Consider the following 20317-nt stretch of genomic DNA (forward strand, 5'->3'; position numbering starts at 1 on the left):
AAAAAAGGATGGACCGCCGTTGGAGGGTGCCAAGCACTTCCATTCTGGGGAAGGACTGCACTGCGTATTGCTTAATTTTCTCATGTGATCTGCGTTCTATGCTTCTTTTTTTTTCTTTTCTTTTCTCCCTGCATTTGGAATTTACTGGCACCCTTTGGCATGTGGTTCCTTTCTTTTTTTTTTTTCTTTGCCAGACCTCCACTCTGCTATTGGTTTAGTGCGATTCATACACTCAACGCAAGCGAAGGAATAAGGAACGGTATGGCGAAATTTTACGACCCATGTATTGTTGCAGTCGGTGTCTCCGGCTTTGTTGGTGTTGTCGCCGGTGCCTATGGGGCCCATGCACTCCATGGGCGATTGACGCCCAAGCAACAGTCAGCCTGGACCACAGCCGTTAATATAAACCTTATCCACACCGCGGGCTGTTTATCCGTGCTGGCTCTGCGGAAGTGCGTTGACCCCAATGGCCCTGCCGCCAAACACCTTAACCGTGCGTTTCATCTTCTGCTTTTGGGCACCACTCTTTTCGCTGGCACCATCTACGCCACTTCTCTGGGTGTACCGGGCAAGGTGATAGGGCGGCTGACGCCCGTTGGTGGTGTGACGCTGATGCTCGGATGGCTCACCGTTGCCCTCGCCGGCTTATAAAAACATTTTTCAATCTTGGTTCCATGTGTGAGGCGGGCGCAGTACGGCAGTGAAAATATACGCACATATCTCCAAATATTTTTTTTTGTATAACATTTTCCCTGGTCCCTTTCCCGATGATATGGGAGCTAGTGAAAAGAATCTTCGCGAGAAGGCTGGCTACCCCAATGAATATATTGTGATAAGATGAATACATATTTCTATGCGATTCTCTCCCATTTTATTATTAATTATTAATTATTATTATTATTTTTGGGAGAACGCATTTGAAGGAATGAGGGAATCCGATAACGGCAAGACGAATTTTATTTATTTTTATTTTTATTTTTTCCATCCACCCTCTTTGATTCCGACCTTGCGGCGGAGTCTTGTGGCTGGAGGGCCCAAAGTGTTCCAACTCGTAAGTAATAAATGTTTCCAATCCGAACACACCGCACCGTGGCACGAGAGTGCCTGTCCGAATATATAGATGTAGTTGGGACTAACATTGAGGATGTGGCGAGGCCGCTGCCTCTCCATGGCCCTCTTCTTCCCGTCCTGTTTTCTTTATGTATAAAGCTTCAGGGTCCGGTCCGCAGCCCAGGCGAATATTTGGCGGAGAGTATTTGCGTGTGTGTGTGTGTGTGTGTGTGTGTGTGTGTGTGTGTGTGTGTGTGTGTGTGTGTGTGTGTGTATGTAAATTTGTGTGCGTGTCAAGAGCATTTGATTGCACCGCCGAGTGTAAACTTGTTTTATCGTATTTTCTTTTGGTTGACACTCACGTGCTCTGCGAAGAACGAATACGTCAGCTCATAAATTAGCAATCAGAAAGACATAAGGAACCAGCCAATAACAACAGTAATATAATAAAGACATCCAGAATACAAAGCACACCATGGCGAAGGTAAAGGATACAGCTATGATTGTTGTTGGTGTTGTGGGCTTTATCGCCGTTGCGGCCGGTGGCATTGGCGAGCACGTGCTGGGCCCGAAAATGACGCCCGAGTTGCAGAAAGCATGGGGTCTTGCGGTGCAGTTCAACCTCCTGCATGCCACCGCGTTGTTGGCCGTCTTTACCGCCTTGAAGGGTGTTGATCCCAATGGCTCTGCCGCCAGGCGTCTCAACCGTGCGTTTCATCTTCTGCTTTTGGGCACAATTCTCTTCGCTGGCTCCATTTACGCGATGGGTTTTGGTGTGCCGGGCAAGGTGATAGGGCGGCTGACGCCCGTTGGTGGTGTGACGCTGATGCTCGGATGGCTCACCGTTGCCCTCGCAGGCTTCTGAAGACATTTAGTATAAAATTTATGATTTTATTTTTTTAATATATATTTTATTTTATTTTTTACTCCCTACTGATTTTAAATGAGAAATGGCATGGGATAACTGGGCCTTTCAAAAGGGTGGTCTGGGGGGAGGGGGAAATAATAAGGGTGCAACATAGGGGCGGGGGCGGGGGGTTTCCAACGTAGGGATATGCACAGGGCACACCGAATTTTCTTACAGTTGTGAGAGAAATACAACAGTGCTTGGGTATTCTTGAATGACACGTTTGCCATGTACATTATTTTTTTCTTCTTTTTCTTTTTTTCTGAGTGAGAGATGCCTATGTGCCGAACGTGTAGAAAGACGCGATGAGATGTTGTCTTGTGGGTTTTTGAACAGGCTCCAAACGATCGAGCAAACCTATCACCTGCGCTGGAGGGCTATTGTGAATGTCGCCAACGATATCAGCAAGGAATGAAAAGCGTAGGAGCGACATTATCGATGGTGAAACGGTCCAGAAGACCACTCATCGTGATATTTTTCCGGTGACCTTCAAATTGAAGGGTGAGGATTTGTTTTTTAGCGGGTGTCGGGATGAGCGTGTGGTGTTTTACCCAGGGTTGCTGAAGCCCGGCGGATCGTGGTGCCTGAACGCGGAATCCATGCAGGCGAGGGGGAGGAAGACCACTGACCATAAAGGTATCAAAGGGTGCGTGCGCACGGGTGTTGTACGAGGATGGCATGGCGAAGTTGAATTTCCCGACAGCAGGACTCGCGAACTTGTGCCTAGAGGGTGGCGCAAGATTCGGTGCCCCAAGCACACTTAGGCGCATGACTTCGCCGCGGACGGCGTCACCTCCGTGTGCTCTCAGACCTCCACAGCGGCAGCGCACTCCACCTGGACCAGGAGTCTTTTTGACTATACCAGCGTGGAGGTGGCGATGGCATTGTGGCTGGTGATGGGCCTTCTCATCTTGCACTTTTTTTCTGTGGCGATGGTGCCTTTTTGAACAAAAGCTCTGGCAGTGGATTGGCGTAAAAAGACTTTTGACAGGGCAATAACAAGAGGACACAGCTCGTCTCATTGAAGCTCCGAGCTCAACGTGTGCGATATAAGAGGAGCTTGCATTTTTTTAGGAGCTTGTGAAGAGAATGATAGCGGGAGGGCTGGCTAACTTAATTAATGTATGTGTACATCCTGATAAATGAATGCATTCTTTATGATACTCTCTACCGTATGGATCTTTTGGGAAGAATACCACTTTGTAGGGGCAGGGAGCCGATAGAGGCCGGATAATTTTTAATTTTATTTTGCCATCCCACCCTAACCCCCTTGATTCCCACCTCGCGGCGGTGTCTTGTGGTTGGAGGACCCCAAAGTCTGCCACGTCGTAAGAAATAATATTTCCTACACTCACTGAGTGCAAAGGCCACGTGAGCGGTCAACAGAATGTATATGTATTATTTGTTTTTGCACAGAGCCATATACGTATTTATATAGTTGAACGCCGTACTTTCTGTACCTGCTATTGTTGTTATTAAAAGTAAAAAATTGCGGCTTTTGGGAAGCTTATCCATGTTTCTCATACGCTCGACCTGTATTTCTCATGTTGCCAGTCTGTAATTGGGGATAGAAAGCTTTTTTTTTTTTGTTCTTGTTGATTTTGGATGATGTATCTGCCGTCATTTCTTTTTGTTCTTTTTGTTCTTTTTTTGCCCACTTGCCTCTTCAAATATTGAAATGCTGGCGTTTTGACATGAGCTTCAGTAAGATTTACACGGTTTGGCCTTCACTTTTCTTTCCCTCTTTCTGTGGGTGCGTGTGTCTGCATTGAAACTGCGGGAATGACAAACGAGTATTGCGAGGCACGGCGGAGTTCCATCACACTTCCACTTCCCGGGACGAAGTTTCGCCCAAGTGTGGTGGTGGGTGTAATTGAGGAGGTGTGTCGCTCCCTTGTGGGGGACCGACCGTATGTGTACGATGAGATTCAGGTACTAATCAAAGAAATCTGCAGCGAGATACAGCAACGTGTCGTGCGTCTCGGGTACGAGCGGTACAAATTTGTGACGCATGTCACCATCACCGAGGCCGCACATCAGGGAATGCGGATTGCTTCTCGAGGGCTGTGGGATCCTGTGACGGACGGTTATGCGGCGTACACGCATTCAACGGAATCCATGCATGTCAACGTTGTTCTCTACGCGCTTTATTGGGAATGAGATGTGATGCCACTGTCTCTGAGGGACCGACTCTGCCGCGTTGGACTTTTTTCCCTTTTCTCTTTTTTTCATGCCTCTTTCTCTGTGCACGAGAAGGTGGATTTGAGTCTGTGTGTTGCTTTCTGCATTAGATGGTGGAAGAGGTTATTCAAAATGACAATGGAGGGCGGGCGACGCAGGGGAACGTGATGTTCCTATTCTTTGGATGTGACGGGACTTATTGATGTAAAAAAAAAAATAAATGTTGTGGCAGCAGAAGAGAGGGCAGCTGATGAGCTCTGATGGGTGACGTTTTATAGAAGTGCGGCGCCTGGAATTACCGTCTTATTTTCTTTCCGTACTCTTCATTTTTTTTTTTTTGTTGTTGTTTTAAACACACGCTTTTAACGTGAACCCGAACACACACACACACACACAAACGCACACACAAACAAACAAACAAGAAAAAGGTGACACAAGCACCCCCACCATGTCGAAGAAGCAGGAAGTAAAGTTTTACGGTTCCAGCGCCGCGAAGGACGAGCTGGTTTACGGCGTTGTGCACATTTATGCGTCCTTCAATGACACATTTGTTCATGTGACGGATATGTCTGGTCGTGAAACCTTCTGCAAGATTACTGGTGGCATGAAGGTGAAGGCGGATCGTGATGAAAGCTCGCCCTACGCTGCCATGATGGCTGCACAGGACGTTGTGGCGCGCTGCAAGGAGTGTGGCATCAACGCGCTGCACGTCAAGATGCGTGCTACTGGCGGTGTGGGCACGAGGAGCCCCGGCCCCGGCGCTCAGGCTGCCCTTCGTGCTTTGGCGCGTGCCGGCATGAAGATTGGCCGCATCGAGGACGTGACCCCTATTCCGACCGACTCTACCCGTCGAAAGGGTTCTCGCCGTGGTCGTCGTCTGTAGGGACTGTGTGCGCCACGCAATGGAGTGTTTTGAGTCACATTTTCTTTTATGGTTTCGACTTTTGTTTCTTTCTGACTACTAAAAATAAATAATGCATAAGCATGTAAACATGCCTCCCTTCCCCTCTTGTTGTTGTTGTTGTTGTTGCAACCTTCTTTCACTCTGTAGTGGTCGGCACGAGCGGTGACGGATAGACGCGGAGCGTGTGATGTTTATTTGGGCCTTTTTTCTTGTTTTTTTTTTTGTTTTTCTGTTTTTGCCGGTGCTGGGTCCTTTTTCCCGTCGCTACAATTAGATTACCGAAGGAAGGAAGGGGGGTGAGTGGGGGGAGGGGGTGCGACGGCGCGGGAGGTGAAACGTGTCGTCTGAGCCGGGGGAGTGTTTGGGCTCGGTCCCATTGCGTTCGAGTAATTCTTACGAGAGAGAGAGGGATGAGCGGAAACGTGAAGCTGAACGCTATCGCTTCCGCTGCAACTTCCGCGGCGAAGAAGAAGGCGGATGAAAAGCCGCGGGCAATCCTTCCACATGAGTTTCTCCTTAGCTTACACGGCCGACGTGTGACGGTCTTTTTGTCGTACCAGAACCACGAGCTGGAGGGAACTCTGATGGCGGTAGATGCTGACAAGGGTGACGTCTTTCTGGAGAATGTTGTGCACTTTGTGTGGAGTCACGGTGTGGCCGTTGGAAACGTGAAAGAAGGCAGGCGTACGGAGTTGCGACGCTGCAGCAGTGCCATGGTGAATAGCCGGTATATTGAAATAATCACCCCCGCTTGAAGTTGCTGGCCACAACGTACAGATAATATAATCTTGTCTGCCGCTTTGGACGTGCAAAAAGTGCTGAGGTGAAGTGGGGTGGGAATAATGAAATTGATATTTGAGACATCTGTTTTGTATATGCTTTTGTATGTCTATATTTATGTGTGAGTGTTTGTGTTTAATACTTTTTTTCATCTCCCTTATTTTATTTTATTTATTTTTATTTTTTATTTTTTTTTGTTCGTAAACCATTCTGTACACAACTTGTATGTTTTTGGTGCATGTTTCCAAAAGAAAGTATTCATCGCAGCGATGTCTCGCATTACTAACAAAATTTGCGGCGGCATGGCCAGGGCGAATGTCGTGGACCATGGCGTCTATATGAAGCCGATCTCTCATAACCCATACCTTTCCACGGTTCACGACGGCGTTAGCACTGGCTACCTTGCGGGATTTTCGGCCAAGCCCATGCATTGGCTTTACCGCTTCCGCTACAACACTCTTCCACAGGGTTTTGCAACGGGATTTTTTTCCCGCAATCCATATGGACGTTATGTTCACTGGCTGGAAGTGAGCACAATTGAGAAGATGCGTCTGCAGGCCATCTCTGTGGAAGGTCTACCCTGCAACGTCGTTTCGGTGTTGGTGACTCTTTATTCTCTCTGGTACATTTACCGCCTGTGTTTTTACCACCCAGACCTCACGCTCTACAACTTGGGCCTCTGGACAACGAAGCCGTGGATTTCAGCGCAGCGATTCAATAAGAAACATGAGCTTGACCAGCCCATCTTCCGCTGGATCCATCGTGCGCCAGAGTACTTCATCACGGACCCGTATCGTGAGCTCAACAAGCTTGAGGTGGCGGCCAACGACACGTGGCGAGAGTATGTCAAGTCCATCGGACGCGAAGACGAACTTCTGATTGGGCCGCATGACAAGGGATACGGTGTGGACGGTAAGGGCATGCTGCTACCGATGGAGATTCCACATGAGGACAAGAGCGGTCACAGCCCTGGCCCGTTCCCTACTCTCCGTTAACCCTGAATGAAGCCCGCGCGTGTAAAAAAAAAAAAAAAAGAAAGAAAAAAGAAAAAAAAGCCAAAAAGAAAAAAAAAAAGAAAAGTAAGAAGGGAGAGGGGGGAAAGAAATAGAGTTATCATAGTACTTGTAGGAGTATCATCTGCAATGACATTTGGGGGTAGGAGGAGATTTTTTCTTTTTTTTGCGTGTGTGTGTGTGGTCTGGTTTCTTATTTTTCTTTTTCTTTTTTTCTTATTGTGTCCGTGCATGCTGATGTTTTTGTCTTATTTGCTCCTTTGCCGTGGGGAATGTGTAGTAATTCGGAGCATCGTGTTGCATGTCAGGCTGGAAAAGATGTGGAGCGATAAGAAGAAAGGAGAGGGTGTAGGATTTGGCATGAAAACTGGGGAAAAATGAATTATTATTATTATTATTATTATTTTTACGGTTGTTGTTATTAGTAGTGAAATGTTTGTTTGGCTGTTTGGTATTTTTCATTGTCTGCAGGGGAGGGGTGTGTGGGCGCTCTTTTTCTCTTCCTGGCACACCGGACATATTCACCTGTTTATTCCTATGGAACACACACATGCATGCTTACCTGTATGTATGTGTTTATATACATTTAGGCAATGTTGTTGGATGCTTTTTTTTACTTTTTTATTTTATTTTATTTTTTCTTTCACTCTTGTGACGAAAATGTATTGCTTACAACTTTGGTCATCAGGTGTGTGTGTGTGTGTGTGTGTAGGGGAGGGGATTATCGTGACGGCTTACCCACCAAACGAAGAAGGAAGATTGAGGTTTGGGCTGATGGGGGATGGAGCGACAGACACTGTTTGTGACGTCACACGAAAAGATTCGTGTGACAGCCGCGGTGGTGGTTTCTGTGGAGCGAAGCAGCAAAGAACTTCTGGTGCGTGATATGCATCTATTCCCTAATGAGACGCTGCGGAGTCTTCTTTATGTCGGCTGTTCCGACGGCACACTGCACGTATGCCAATGTCTCACCTGTCTTAACCAAGAGGAGGTGCGATATGACGTGAGGACAACTTGTTTACATAAAAAGTCTCTTTCAACTTACGGCGAGAAAAAAGTGGATGAAAAGGGCACGGATTTTGTCCAAGACGGTATCGTATTTCTTCATGTCGATAACAGGCTGTCGAATCCACAGCTTCTGGTTATTGTGGATGGATCTCTTGACGCACTGCATTGTGAAGGCTTGGAAAGCTCAGGTATTTTTCAACACCTTCCTCTCCCTTCTGGGGCCGCGAGTGTATGCTGCGTGGCGCGGGGCCAGGATTACGTGTTGCATCATGCCCAGCGTCTTGCCGTGCTTATCAAAAGATGGATTGTTCTCGTTGAGTACACAGAACGAGATTCTCGGATTCTTCAAAGCGGCACGGAGACTCAAGAACCTGCTGCTGCCGAATCTCTGTACATCTTGGCACCGGAAGATACACAAACCATGGCATGGCAACGAGACTTTATTGTGACGGGCAGCCTAAAGGAGTACTGTGTGTTTGATGTGAACACCCATCATTTGCGAGAACGAATGGGGGTGGTGGATACATTGACCCAAGGTCTACTTTGCCGTTATGTGGAGGGGTTTGGAGAAAGCTCATATATATTGATTCGAATAAGTGACGACCAGCTTGCTTTATTTGATGCCACAACAGAAACAGACCTTGAAACGGTGTCACCTGTTCAATTTTCAGAATCCGTCGTCGATGTTGCGTGGGCACCACCATTTTTTATTGGCATCAAAGCGGATGGTGGCGTGTTGATGCGGTCGTGGTTAGACGGTGAGGATGAGTTTCCCCACATTAATGCCTCTTCTGCCTATTCGACCTCCGGTTTTGACGGGGCACCGCAGCAGGTGCACTCCACGCCTCTCGGCATTTATGGTCTCTGTGGTCGCAGCGTCCAGTTCCTGTTACTGATGCCGAGGAAGACTATAGTCGCGCTCTACATTGATGCAGGTCTGTATGAACGTGCTCTGCGCTACGTCGATCACACACACACTGCAGAAAAAGATGTGCATCTACGGCGTGTCTATAATGTCTGTGCACGTCATGCACTGATGGAGAAAAAGTACACAGAGGCCTTTCATTATTTTGAACTGGCATCAACACCCACACAAGAGCTATTGGAACTTGTGCCAGAGCTGAGACGCTCACCGAAAGACACCGATGCGTGGAAAGTTAAAGTAACTCCCACCTTGAGTAGTGGTGAAGCCTATCAAGATTTGTATGAGCTGCTTCTACGCCGGCGCTCACTTGGGCTGGGCAGTAATACAGAGGAACAAAGTGCGATTGAATTTGCTATTTTTCTTCTTTACGTGCTGGAGTGTGTGCCGTATACGGACGATGAGTTGGCGGATATGTTTCTCTTATCTTCGACTCTTGTGCCTGAAGAATGTTTACGTTACGTCTCTGAAGACGGCATACGACCTAAACCGATGATTGTGCCTTTAGTACTCGCGTGTGACGGGAGGTTTTCAGAGGCGTTGGAGTGCTGCCAAGCTCAACGTCTCGTACATGAGGCTGCTGTTGTGTTACAAATGAGTGGCGAGGAGCAGCTGTACATGCAGTACTTTCCTTGGATGCTGAGTGTCGATATTAATGCTGCATTGCTGGCAGTCGTTCGGCCGCAGTTGCGAGCACCATCGGTTTCAATGATCCTCCCGATGCTTCTTGGATACGGTGGTTACCCGCTACACGACTATTTGCACTTCCTAATCTTTATGGAAGGGAACACGCAAAGGGAGCTGCACACGCTATACGCCACAAATCTTATTGATATTGTTTGTAGCCTGCAATCGTTTGGTGTGGAGGGTCTCAAGGCAACTTCTGTTAAAGTGCGTGCGGGCGAGGAATCTGGAATTCGTGGAGCGGCACGTCGGGCGTTGTTGGTGTTCCTTCAACTTAGCTCTCATTACGAGGCGGATGTGGTACTTTCTTGGCTTCAGGGCGCAGGTCTGGTCGAGGAAGAGGTCTTGGCGATGAAACAGGCCGGTGACCACATTGGCGCCCTGACAAAACTTGTGTACGAGTTGAACGATGTCGCCGCCGCGGTGCGGTATTGCGAAGAGCAGCATGCACGCGAGCTTCAAAGTCGGCGTGGTAACGTCTTTAAATGGTCCCTCGAGACCAAAGAATTTAATGAGTCCGCGGCTTTGCCAGCATGTGATGAGCCTTTACACGAAACATTTGCGGATAGAGACGACTCCGTGTGGCTTGCAGGGAATCGCTACATGGTTCAGGGAAGCCGTGCATTCAATGAATACTTCAACATCCTTCTTCATGTGTTACTTGTTCCACCGGCAGGTAAGAAGAGACTTCTCTCGGAGGCTCTTTGGGTTCTCAATGAGCATTCCCCATGTATCAATCCGCTATCGGTTATGACAACCCTACCGAGTGAGGTGTGTGTGGCGGAGATATCGTCATATCTTGTACGTGCGTTCCAGACGCTATGCAACCAGGTTCAGATGGCGGAGATCAATGCCAATTCGGTGGCTTCTATGGTTGCTGATGCAGAACGGCACAATGCCTTGCTTAGACAGAGATGTGTGTATGTGGACGAGAAGCGACCGTGTGCCGTTTGCGGCAAGGCGCTTGGGGTGGGAGTGATAGCGGTCTTTCCGAATTTGAAGGCGACACACTTCCGTTGTTTTCATGCTCAAGAACTGGATCCGGAGCGTGGGGTGCCATTTCGGCCAGACCTGTGATTGCCGTTCCCACCGAACGTGACTTGGTTCAACGAGTTTCAATATATCGATATCGTTATGCAAGTGGCGCTGCTTTATTATTATTATTATTATTATTATTATTATTTATTATTTATTTGTTTATTTATTTTTTTCCCAACGTCATGTTGACAGTTGTATGTGTGTTTGTTTGGAAAAAAAAGAAAGGGTGTTATTTTTGTTTTCTTAATGATTTCTCACACATGTGTGCAGTGTCTTCTCTCTTTCCATTGTTTACGACTATTACTACTACTATTATTATTAACATTGTTATTATTACTGTTCTGGTTTTTGTCGTGTTGTTGTTTACATACTACTATTAATAAAAAGAAAGGAAAAAAAAAAAAGTTGGGTTTCGGATGGAATCAAGTGGGAAGCTTCTTGCAGCAGCAGCAGCGTTTGTGGAGAACATTTCTGCTGTTGGTGTGTGTAGTAACGAGGGATGCCTCAATGCGTTTAATCCCTCCGCGTTTAGCTTGCCGCTTAAATTTAACGGTGGTGTTCCTGTTTTGCCACCAACTGCTGCGAGACTTGAGGCGGCGATTGCGGCCGAAGTTTTCCCACTGGGGTTGATAGGACGTCAATTATGCAGCTCCGTTACTCAACTTGGTTTTACGGTGAAGGAGTACGTCGCGAAGCTTTTCACCTCAGCTCAGCATCAGTTTGGCTGCAGCCTGGAAACTCTCTTGCATTCCCTTTGGATTCTGGAGCGCATCCAGACGAGAAACATACTGGCCCAGCAAAAGGGTATTATTGCCTTGCGAAATGGTTCTTATTGCAGGTTTAGTGACGTAGATAATGACATGTGGGCAGGCAAGGATACATCGGGCCTCATTTTGACTGAAACCGGGGCAACTGTCCATGACGGCATAAATGCTGAGGAAATCCGCAGCGCTGCCCCTCTCGTCTCTTCCGTTTCATCTGAAATGCGCTCAGTGGGGCCCATGTCGGATGTTGGGGATGACGACTCTCTCTGTACCGTGTGCACTGGAAGTCGTGTGTTCAGTCTACAGCCGTGGAACGTGCAGCTCTTTATTGCTGCCTCGCTGCTACTCAGCATAAAGGTTAATGAGGATGCATTTGCGGAAGTGGATGGTGAGATGCTAACTCTTCAGTTTGGTACGATGGCAGGGTGTGAATTTAAAGCACTTCTTTGCGCCGAACGCTGTGTATGCGAACTCATATGGGATGAACTCCGAGTAACACGAAAGGGAATAGAGAACGTCATACGTCGCCTCGGAATGCGACTCCCCGTCCTATGATCATGACGCCCGCCGGCCCGGTGTGCAGACGAACACCACAGCGGGAACGTAAAAAAAAAAAAAAAAAAGAAGTGGTGAATGAAGAGAACCATCACGTGTGAAGAAATGCTCTTTTTGTAAAGAGCGTCTCCTTTTTTTATTTATTTTTATTGTTTTATGTGGTTCTGTTGTTTTGTTTTTTCTTGATGATGATGATGGCAGAAGTGTCTGAAAACTTTTGGGAGGAGCGTTTTTTTGTTCTTTTTCTTCCGCTTCTCTTATTCCCGCGTTGTGTGGTGGCGGGTGCAGCTGTTTTTTTTTTTTTCTTTTTTTTTTGCCCCGCAAATTCCCACAGGGATCCGGTGGTTGTGGGACTTTAACGACTGCCATCACGTGAGTTTAAAACGAGCCCGGTGGTCGTAGATTGGATTATGGACTAATCGGCTTACTGGTTTGTGTGTGTTTGGGGGGTAGATGAGTGTGTGGAGGTAATTCTTTGGGCGGGGGGGGAATATTGGGTAATTGTGGGCTTTAAGCGTGGCCTTCTTTTGTCTTGTGTGGTGCCTCCTTCTTTCTCTCTGTGCGAGGCGGAGGGGACAGGGCCTCTGCCAAAGGGGTGTGTGTGTGTGTGTGCATGTTGTCTGCCCTTTTTATTTTTTATTTTTTATTTTTTTTTTTTGGTGATGTGTGGATGTTGCGTGAATGGCGCATTCGTGCAGAGCGTCTTTACTTGTGTGAGAGTAAAACTGAGAGACTCTTTGGCACGATTGATACCAGTTCACGCCGAGTGGCCCCATCACGTTTATTGTTGTAAAACTGAATCTTTCGCAGTCCTTTGTTGGTCGATGCTTAATTATTATCATTATTATTATTTTTGTTCTTTGTGTGCGCAGTAAATAAAAAATTTTGAGCGATGTCGCTGCCTCTACTTCTGCTGCTTTTCAGTAATGATGATGATTTTATTGTGTGAGGAGGGCTGGGGGCTGGTATGCTCCGTAACGGCGCCTGCAGGTTGTAGACTGTTGGCTTCCACCCTTCAAATGACATGGCGGTTTCTCTCTCTCTCTCTCTCTCTACATATATATGCACATGTATATATGTATTCCTTTTTTTTATTATTTTGGCTGTAATTCAAGGGACCCTAGCGTTAAATAAGCACCCAAATAAACCAAAGGAAGTAAAGAGAAACGGCGAGAGGCGTGGTGATGCCATTGACATGCATAAGAAATTGTTTGGTGATGCTGCAAAGGGGCCCTGTCTTTGTTGTATCCGAAGTTTCCCTGTCCAGAAGTGGGTTGGCTACGAGGCAATACGGGTGCGGCGAAAGGGAATACTGCAAGATTTATGTGTGGTGATGGCGACACGGGCCGTGTCTCACGCACTGATGTGTTGCCGTCGCGCAAACCAAACGGGGATTCCCACTGCAACTCCAGCGGAGGCGGACTCCATGAAGGGCGAGGACACGGAGGACCAAAACCCCGCCCAAGAGGTTTGCGTGCTGAAGAAATTGGACGTATTTGCCAAGTCCCGCATATTAAACTACCTGAGCCGTCACCTGCCGGCCGGGGATGAAATCACAAGGCGAGCGTCTCCCTTTTTAATCACAAAAACATCGGACAATGCACTTTATCAGGCGGAGATGCTGCTGCCCGTGGAGGCGTTGATCTCCGGCGCCATGCAGCGCACCGAACTTCGGGCAGTCGGTTATGCCCAAAGGGAAAAGGAGGCCATCATTGCTGCCTGCGTGCATGCTGAACGATGCCTGGATGCGTTAGGGATCCCTTTATTCACATCGGACCGGCTGCAGCGCAAGCGCGTTGAAGAGGCAAAACGCGATGGTCGCTATGCCCCAATGCCTGGGGACCCACTGCGGGAGGTGCATCTCTCTGAACTTCCGTTCCCTGTATGGTTTAAGGCAGAGGCCGGTGGTGACGAAGAGACAGGTGAGGATGCGAAGTGTGCATCAGCGCAGCGAAAATCAGGATCATACTACCCGACACTGCGCAGCTACCAACCCGACTATCACACCACGAAAAGACGATATAATGATTTCTCAAGACGTTGTGGTAGCGATCCCTTTTTACGTGGCATGGCCGGTGAACTCGCATACCTTCAAGCTCGCATCTTTCGACATAACACGCAGCTGTCAGGAATGGATGATGGGGACGACGAGGGCACGTCCATCACAATTGATCCTGCAGAGGTGGAGGTTCTGCAGCCGAGTCACGTCTCACCGGATCCCGTCATTCGATCTGACACGGCACCCTTTTTCCACTGCCCGGCCATGCGTCTGGCGGTGATTAACTCCCGCCCGTTAAACGAGCACCGCATCGCAGGATTTATTGACGAAAGTGAGGGCGGCGTCTTTGATTTAGTGGAGGGCGAAAAGGGAACCTGGTGGATTCATGAAGAATTGCCTGGACTCGTAAGCCTTTTTGATCCCTTTGCAAGGAAACGGATTGATGGTTTGTACAAATCGCAGCTTAAGGTACCGTTTGACGCATGTGTCGAGACACGGGTGGATGAGGAGTTGACACAGGTAGAAATAGGATTTGGTCCAAACTGCAGAAAACATGTGAAGTGGTACACGGCAACGGCTCCTGTTCCGCACTATCCCTCTTTGCGCGCCGTTGGCAAGGCGTTGACTGTGGATCATGCCGTTTCATTATGCGCAATGCATGCGGAATTGGTGTTGGGGTTTCTTGGTATCCCATTGTTCTCTGATGTCATGGAGCAGACGAAACATTACGATGCGTGCCTGCGACATGGTCGTTTGGTGTCACCATTACCACGAGAGTTGGACAGTGAGGTGCAGGCATTATTACCAAAACCACTGAAGCAATGGCATCGCATCAAAAAGTCACGAAAGCGAGGAGCCCCAATGAGTGTGTCGGAGAAATTGGTCGCGTTGAATCGCCGCGTCGTTGCGGATCTCCGTCAACATCTTATGGAGGTTGATATATGCGGTCAGCCGTTGTACCACCAATTATTGGAGTCATCTGTGTCTGCCCTGCGGCAGTTTATGGTGGAGCAGCGACATCCCTACGAGTCAGCCTATGTCAACTTTGTCTACGCCGAGAATGGCCAGTATCGGTGCAGCATTTATTTGCCTCTTCCAGAGGCGTATGGTGTTCGTGGCGGTAATGCCATTGGCGCAACTCCCGAGAGTGCACGTAAGCTCTCTGCATTACATGCAATAGACACGCTTTGTGCTCTCAACGTACCCATCACAAAAAATAAGGAGAAAATGGAGCATCTGTTAGATATACGGAGACAGTTTGGTCTCATCCTACCGAGGGATGCTAATGATAACTGTGCCCGTGACAGCATCTCTTTCAATATTCGATCCCCTCCCGGGTATCGTGAGGTTCCGGGTGGCGCCACCACGAGAATTCCGCCGCATCAGGATGTGTGGAATCTCATTATGGCGGACGCATCCGATTTTGATGTGGTGAAGGACGTTGAGCCTGAAAAGTGCTACAAGTTGGGTTTACCCGAGACAGGCTCAATGCTCCGTGAGCTGTTCCAGACATACCTGCAAACGGTGGGGTGGACGGCGGGGGAGCAGTGGTCGTACATCAAACACTACCAGGGCTCACAACACTGGAACGGTCGTCTGCGTGTCCCATGCAACAATTACTGGATGGAACTTCCACTAGATGAGAAACTGTACGGCCGCCGCATTGCCTTGGGACGCTGCGTCTTTCGTAAAGGGGCCGAGAAGGCTTTTTTAATTCACGTCTTCCGCATTCTTTATTCTCTGCGTCTCGCCCCGTGGGACATGTACTCGGATGGCGCCCTGCAAAGTTTTCTTTGTCATTCCCAGAAGAAAAACATTGAACGGGAGAGAGTATGGTGGGCGTTTGTTGTCCGTCAATTCTTGACGTCCTCAGGCGATGAAGGTGATACGGCAACGCACGGGCCCTCTTTTGTGCCGGATGCAGAAGTGTGCATTCCCACAAGCGCCGATCTGAAACGGATTCTTTCCCCCAATCCAGTAATGACGCACGAGTTGGCAAAAAAAACTTTTGTTTAAAAAAAATATATGTTAAGGACATTTTACGACATCTACGTAAAAAATTGGCTTCAAGGTTGCTGCGTAGCCCAGTGCATTTCTTCTTCTTTGTGGTGGCTCCTGCTGGTTCTTCTGCCCTTCCACATCACCTTCTGCGACTGTCTGTCTCTTGAGATCCTGCTTTTCTTTTTCTTTTTTCTCCCCCCTTTTCCCGTACTGCTTCTATCAGGTGTGATCACGAACAAATGGCGTACGTTAAGAAGGATCAGGCTCCCGCGCAGGAGACGCAGCGTGTGCTTGTGAAGATGACGAGCCGCAACGCAAAGGCGGTGGAGAATGTGATGACGGAGCTGCTCCTGCACGCTCGCAACGAGAAGGTGGTGCTGCGTGGCCCTGTGCGCCTCCCGACCCGCACGCTGAAAGTCACCACCCGCAAAACGCCGTGCGGTAACGGCACCAACACGTGGGACACTTACGAGCTGAAGATCTACAAGCGTCTTGTAGAGCTCCGCGCGCCGACGGAGCTTGTGAAGAAGATTACATCCTTCCCTATTGACGCTGGCGTGGACGTCGCCATCACAATTCCACACGACCAGTAGCCTGCCCCCGCATGTGGGAGAGGTGGGAGGCCGCGCCGCAACTGTCTCATGCCACCTGGCGGGAAGAGTTTATTTCCCCCAGCGTCGTCACGCCAATTGCAATACATTTGTTCCTTTGTTTTGTTTAATGTTTCCATTTAAGCTTACAGACCCTCTCTCCTTCATTTCCGCACCGGAAGAGGGGGAAAAATGGTCTGCGAAGTTGTCCTGGCTTCATTGCCGGTTATTTTGTCTTGTGTGGGCTGTAAATCTTTTTTTTTTTGTCTCTTTTTTTTTTTTTTGACACTTTTGGACGTTTTTTAGTGGAAGGGTGAGACGTGTTTTGTGGACAGCAGCTGTGTTCATGGGCGGTGGGCTCTGCTATTGACTGTGAATGCACAAGAGAGTTGGGTACGCTGAGCTTGTAAACAGTAAATTGCGCAGTGATAAACTGTTGGCGCGTCGGGATGCGGTACGGCTTGCAAAGCTCAAGGCGTTTCTTGGCCAACACCAGCACGCTTCCCAGTGGTCTGCTTGCGTCGGAGCTCTAACAGATGCTGCGCGTCAAAACATTATTCCGAGCAGCGAGATGGTGTGTGACGCGATACGGCGTTGCGGTCTTAAGGGGAAACTGGACGTCGCGCGGCACCTTTATACCGACTTCCACCGGGAGATCAACAAGCCTCGCACCTTGCAAGTACATGTGACCTTTATGGCTGCCTGTGCGGAATGTGGAGATTTTGGAGAGGCCCACGATCAGTTTTTGCGGCTGTGGAGGCGGGATGCGGCGCTTCTGAAAAATAATGACAAACACTTGCCTGTTGTAGGGGCTGACCTCACTTCTGAGTATCTTCGCGCGGCGGTGGTGGCATCTCAGCGCCGTCGTGGGGAATGTCAATTTAACCCTTTTAGTGATGAAGAAGTGGCGATGGAAAAAAAAGGGGACAAAAAAAATGCCACTCAGCCGTGGGAGGTGGCATTGAAGGAGATTCAATCACTCCAAAAAGACCATGCGTGGTTTTTGAGGCATAATGCGCTGACACCCATTATGGTCGAGCATTTCGCGCGACTCTGGGAGATTGGTGGAAAGTGGGAAAATTGTCTACGGTTTCTCCGTCTCTCTGGCCAGCAGAATGTCCTCATCCCGCCGGAGGCGCACGACGCGGCCATCCGTGTTTGTTATCGGCACGGAAAGTACGCCCATGTCGTGGAGCAAATGCGGCAGATGATTGCCACCCGCTCACCACCGGATGAGCGCAGCGTTCGCCTGGCACTCTTGTCCTGTGAGGAGTGGACTGCACTGGAAAGAACGGGCCTCAAGCAGCAGCCCGATTCCTGGGTTCTTGCTGTTTCTCTCTTTGACGCGATGCGAAGCAACGGTGTGACCATGCATCAGCAGGATTATGAGTCCCCGCTGCGCTCGTGTGCCATGGCCGGACGGTGGGAAGATGCCATGCGGATCCTCGACGTCATGAGGAAAGACAACCGACCTATATCGTCGCAGTTGTATCGACTACTGCTAGCAGCGCGTATTGAGTCATGTAATTCTTTCGAAGAGGCTCAACGATTTGCGCAGATGCCAGTGATGCAGAATGGTGGCATAATTGTGTACCTGGCCCTTTTGCGTTGCTGCATGACGAAACGGGATTGGAAAAACTTTGATCGCGTCAATAAAGAAATGCGTGACCGCGAGTTCCCCGAGACATTTGACAAGATGCGTCTACTTATTGAGGCTGCGTACGTACGTGAGCAATGGCACTCCGTCCTTATGCGTTTTGCTCGCTTTGAAAGTATCTCTAGATATGAAGAGAAAAGAGTGCTAGAGGACAAAGTGGTTCGAGCCTATCCTGAGGATTTTGACATGCCAGAGGCCATTCTCGATATGGTATTGGCATCATACAAGCATATGAAGAATCACAAGGACCCTGTAGTCCACACGGCCTACCGGGGGGCACTTAAACGGAAGGCTAAAGGCACAGAGAAACTTGCATTTTCGTCTGATGAAGCTGTGACTGTTCCGTCGGAGGATTGGATGTTTTCGCAGGAGGAGCGGGAGAAAAAGATTCCACCGAAATTTTTTTAAAAACGGAACAGACGTCTGTCTTTCTGCCTGCGCGTAATTACATAAATAGCTTCTTTGTGGTGGCTCCTGCTGGTTCTTCTGCCCTTCCACATCACCTTCTGCGACTGTCTGTCTCTTGAGATCCTGCTTTTCTTTTTCTTTTTTCTCCCCCCTTTTCCCGTACTGCTTCTATCAGGTGTGATCACGAACAAATGGCGTACGTTAAGAAGGATCAGGCTCCCGCGCAGGAGACGCAGCGTGTGCTTGTGAAGATGACGAGCCGCAACGCAAAGGCGGTGGAGAATGTGATGACGGAGCTGCTCCTGCACGCTCGCAACGAGAAGGTGGTGCTGCGTGGCCCTGTGCGCCTCCCGACCCGCACGCTGAAAGTCACCACCCGCAAAACGCCGTGCGGTAACGGCACCAACACGTGGGACACTTACGAGCTGAAGATCTACAAGCGTCTTGTAGAGCTCCGCGCGCCGACGGAGCTTGTGAAGAAGATTACATCCTTCCCTATTGACGCTGGCGTGGACGTCGCCATCACAATCCCACACGACCAGTAGCCTGCCCCGCATGTGGGAGAGGTGGGAGGCCGCGCCGCAACTGTCTCATGCCATCTGGGGGGAAGAGTTTATTTTCCCCCCAGCGTCGTCACGCCAATTGCAATACATTTGTTCCTTTGTTTTGTTTAATGCTTCCATTTAAGCTTACAGACCCTCTCTCCTTCATTTCCGCACCGGAAGAGGGGGAAAAATGGTCTGCGAAGTTGTCCTGGCTTCATTGCCGGTTATTTTGTCTTGTGTGGGCTGTAAATCTTTTTTTTTTGTCTCTTTTTTTTTTTTTCTTTTTTTTTACACTTTTGTATGTGTGTGTGTGCCGATGACGGTGCTGTTTTACGCATGCACGTAGGAGAGGCAAAGGCGGGGGAGAAGAAGGAACGAGCGTTCAATCTTATGCAGCGCTCTCAATCATCTCGGCTAGGAGAAGGGGCGAGGACGCAGTCAGCGAAACAGCCTCCAGTGACCGCCGCCGCTAAGGAATCTGCGGCCCCTGTCAGTGCTATCGAGCCCCCGCCACGACACGCGGCGCTGGAGTCCGCACTTGTAAGGAACCTCAAGAAACAAATTGCGTGCCTTGAGATGGAGGTAGTTGTCCTGAAGGGAATGCTGATGAAGGGGTCGGAGTTGGGCGCTCATTCCAAAGGCGAAGAATGTGTTGGCGATGTCTCTTTTGCCGAGGAGGGGCGGCAATTGGGCTCCTCGGCGGTGGATGGTGTTCTTTTCACCACCTCTGCCCACGTGAGCCCCCGTTCGCTTTGGATTGACGCGGATAAGAGGGACACGCGGCGGCGGGAGGTACTCCACAACGCGAACATGGCAGCGCTTCAATTCACCGTTCAGCGTCTTCAGTTAGACAAAGAGGCACTCGAGGGTCGACTCCAGTGCGAGGAGCAGCTGAAGAGAAAAATGGCGGCGGAAAATGCTCAACTGCTCTTGGAGCTTCGCGAGAGTAGTGGCAAGGAGGAGGAAACTCATACACGTCTTTCAGAGGTGCTGAATGCACTCAACACCGAGCAGGAGAGGCGCCGAGAGTTGGAGAACAAACTGCGACTCTCTGCCGAACAGCCACCCGTTGAAGGGGATGAAGAACACAGAGCGGATCTGTGGAGTGAAAAGGAATATTACCGCGTCCAAACTGATCGGCTGCGGGTTTCTCAGAAGGAGAAACTTGCATGCATTGGGGAGCTTGAAAAGCAACTAAAAACAGAACGGAAGAGGGCTGCGGAGCTGGAGTCAAAGTTATCCACCGCATTGGAGGAAGTCCAGCGGCTAAATCGATTAACTGCAGAGAACTCAAGCATTACGAGAGCAGGA

At 49.1% G+C, this 20317-nt stretch overlaps 13 protein-coding genes across 13 annotated transcripts, besides 37 other annotated features; all 13 read left to right on the forward strand.

Moving 5' to 3' along the window:
* Nucleotides 1–4965: a sequence feature (heterozygous, non-Esmeraldo-like haplotype).
* Nucleotides 103–126: a microsatellite.
* Tc00.1047053508823.10 (hypothetical protein, conserved) lies at nt 160–651 on the forward strand (the record flags this gene model as incomplete). The annotated part of the gene is made up of 1 exon (XM_804886.1): nt 160–651. The coding sequence occupies one exon, from the start codon at nt 160–162 to the stop codon at nt 649–651; it is 492 nt and encodes a 163-aa protein (XP_809979.1).
* Nucleotides 872–902: a microsatellite.
* Nucleotides 902–1079: a mobile genetic element.
* Nucleotides 960–980: a microsatellite.
* Nucleotides 1258–1344: a microsatellite.
* Nucleotides 1526–1915, forward strand: Tc00.1047053508823.20 (hypothetical protein, conserved; the record flags this gene model as incomplete). The annotated part of the gene is made up of 1 exon (XM_804887.1): nt 1526–1915. One exon carries the CDS (start codon nt 1526–1528, stop codon nt 1913–1915), a length of 390 nt encoding a protein of 129 aa, XP_809980.1.
* Nucleotides 1926–1976: a sequence feature (AT_rich).
* Nucleotides 3030–3356: a mobile genetic element.
* On the forward strand, nt 3740–4117 carry Tc00.1047053508823.40 (hypothetical protein, conserved; the record flags this gene model as incomplete). The annotated part of the gene is made up of 1 exon (XM_804888.1): nt 3740–4117. The coding sequence occupies one exon, from the start codon at nt 3740–3742 to the stop codon at nt 4115–4117; it is 378 nt and encodes a 125-aa protein (XP_809981.1).
* Nucleotides 4516–4558: a microsatellite.
* On the forward strand, nt 4587–5021 carry Tc00.1047053508823.50 (40S ribosomal protein S14, putative; the record flags this gene model as incomplete). The annotated part of the gene is made up of 1 exon (XM_804889.1): nt 4587–5021. The coding sequence occupies one exon, from the start codon at nt 4587–4589 to the stop codon at nt 5019–5021; it is 435 nt and encodes a 144-aa protein (XP_809982.1).
* Nucleotides 4966–6215: a sequence feature (areas merged during assembly that could not be assigned to a particular haplotype. This can correspond to areas where the two haplotypes were merged or to regions with more than two copies in the genome that were merged during assembly.).
* Nucleotides 5148–5168: a microsatellite.
* Nucleotides 5233–5279: a microsatellite.
* Tc00.1047053508823.60 (hypothetical protein, conserved) lies at nt 5453–5797 on the forward strand (the record flags this gene model as incomplete). Its single annotated transcript, XM_804890.1, has 1 exon — nt 5453–5797. One exon carries the CDS (start codon nt 5453–5455, stop codon nt 5795–5797), a length of 345 nt encoding a protein of 114 aa, XP_809983.1.
* Nucleotides 5980–6021: a sequence feature (T-rich).
* Tc00.1047053508823.70 (hypothetical protein, conserved) lies at nt 6092–6817 on the forward strand (the record flags this gene model as incomplete). The annotated part of the gene is made up of 1 exon (XM_804891.1): nt 6092–6817. One exon carries the CDS (start codon nt 6092–6094, stop codon nt 6815–6817), a length of 726 nt encoding a protein of 241 aa, XP_809984.1.
* Nucleotides 6216–6326: a sequence feature (areas merged during assembly that could not be assigned to a particular haplotype. This can correspond to areas where the two haplotypes were merged or to regions with more than two copies in the genome that were merged during assembly.).
* Nucleotides 6327–11528: a sequence feature (areas merged during assembly that could not be assigned to a particular haplotype. This can correspond to areas where the two haplotypes were merged or to regions with more than two copies in the genome that were merged during assembly.).
* Nucleotides 6841–6901: a microsatellite.
* Nucleotides 7217–7259: a microsatellite.
* Nucleotides 7443–7479: a sequence feature (T-rich).
* Nucleotides 7524–7545: a microsatellite.
* On the forward strand, nt 7617–10526 carry Tc00.1047053508823.90 (uncharacterized protein; the record flags this gene model as incomplete). The annotated part of the gene is made up of 1 exon (XM_804892.1): nt 7617–10526. One exon carries the CDS (start codon nt 7617–7619, stop codon nt 10524–10526), a length of 2910 nt encoding a protein of 969 aa, XP_809985.1.
* Nucleotides 10601–10639: a microsatellite.
* Nucleotides 10786–10828: a microsatellite.
* Nucleotides 10904–11806, forward strand: Tc00.1047053508823.100 (hypothetical protein, conserved; the record flags this gene model as incomplete). The annotated part of the gene is made up of 1 exon (XM_804893.1): nt 10904–11806. One exon carries the CDS (start codon nt 10904–10906, stop codon nt 11804–11806), a length of 903 nt encoding a protein of 300 aa, XP_809986.1.
* Nucleotides 11529–11683: a sequence feature (areas merged during assembly that could not be assigned to a particular haplotype. This can correspond to areas where the two haplotypes were merged or to regions with more than two copies in the genome that were merged during assembly.).
* Nucleotides 11684–14861: a sequence feature (areas merged during assembly that could not be assigned to a particular haplotype. This can correspond to areas where the two haplotypes were merged or to regions with more than two copies in the genome that were merged during assembly.).
* Nucleotides 12098–12121: a microsatellite.
* Nucleotides 12433–12464: a microsatellite.
* On the forward strand, nt 12831–15821 carry Tc00.1047053508823.110 (hypothetical protein, conserved; the record flags this gene model as incomplete). The annotated part of the gene is made up of 1 exon (XM_804894.1): nt 12831–15821. One exon carries the CDS (start codon nt 12831–12833, stop codon nt 15819–15821), a length of 2991 nt encoding a protein of 996 aa, XP_809987.1.
* Nucleotides 12840–12860: a microsatellite.
* Nucleotides 14862–14882: a sequence feature (areas merged during assembly that could not be assigned to a particular haplotype. This can correspond to areas where the two haplotypes were merged or to regions with more than two copies in the genome that were merged during assembly.).
* Nucleotides 14883–16619: a sequence feature (areas merged during assembly that could not be assigned to a particular haplotype. This can correspond to areas where the two haplotypes were merged or to regions with more than two copies in the genome that were merged during assembly.).
* On the forward strand, nt 16046–16399 carry Tc00.1047053508823.120 (ribosomal protein S20, putative; the record flags this gene model as incomplete). Its single annotated transcript, XM_804895.1, has 1 exon — nt 16046–16399. One exon carries the CDS (start codon nt 16046–16048, stop codon nt 16397–16399), a length of 354 nt encoding a protein of 117 aa, XP_809988.1.
* Nucleotides 16620–17460: a sequence feature (haploid, Esmeraldo-like haplotype).
* Nucleotides 16651–16680: a microsatellite.
* Tc00.1047053508823.130 (hypothetical protein, conserved) lies at nt 16773–18461 on the forward strand (the record flags this gene model as incomplete). Its single annotated transcript, XM_804896.1, has 1 exon — nt 16773–18461. One exon carries the CDS (start codon nt 16773–16775, stop codon nt 18459–18461), a length of 1689 nt encoding a protein of 562 aa, XP_809989.1.
* Nucleotides 17461–17716: a sequence feature (areas merged during assembly that could not be assigned to a particular haplotype. This can correspond to areas where the two haplotypes were merged or to regions with more than two copies in the genome that were merged during assembly.).
* Nucleotides 17717–18588: a sequence feature (areas merged during assembly that could not be assigned to a particular haplotype. This can correspond to areas where the two haplotypes were merged or to regions with more than two copies in the genome that were merged during assembly.).
* Nucleotides 18589–18669: a sequence feature (haploid, Esmeraldo-like haplotype).
* Tc00.1047053508823.140 (ribosomal protein S20, putative) lies at nt 18653–19006 on the forward strand (the record flags this gene model as incomplete). The annotated part of the gene is made up of 1 exon (XM_804897.1): nt 18653–19006. One exon carries the CDS (start codon nt 18653–18655, stop codon nt 19004–19006), a length of 354 nt encoding a protein of 117 aa, XP_809990.1.
* Nucleotides 18670–19431: a sequence feature (heterozygous, Esmeraldo-like haplotype).
* Nucleotides 19259–19296: a microsatellite.
* Nucleotides 19307–20317, forward strand: Tc00.1047053508823.152 (uncharacterized protein; the record flags this gene model as incomplete). Its single annotated transcript, XM_804898.1, has 1 exon — nt 19307–20317. A coding segment is annotated over one exon (1011 nt), but the record flags the coding sequence as incomplete, so codon positions are not given.
* Nucleotides 19432–19757: a sequence feature (areas merged during assembly that could not be assigned to a particular haplotype. This can correspond to areas where the two haplotypes were merged or to regions with more than two copies in the genome that were merged during assembly.).
* Nucleotides 19758–20317: a sequence feature (heterozygous, non-Esmeraldo-like haplotype).

Source organism: Trypanosoma cruzi, genomic scaffold, assembly GCF_000209065.1.
Source record: "Trypanosoma cruzi strain CL Brener 1047053517069 genomic scaffold, whole genome shotgun sequence".
In the NCBI taxonomy this organism is placed as follows: domain Eukaryota; phylum Euglenozoa; class Kinetoplastea; order Trypanosomatida; family Trypanosomatidae; genus Trypanosoma; species Trypanosoma cruzi.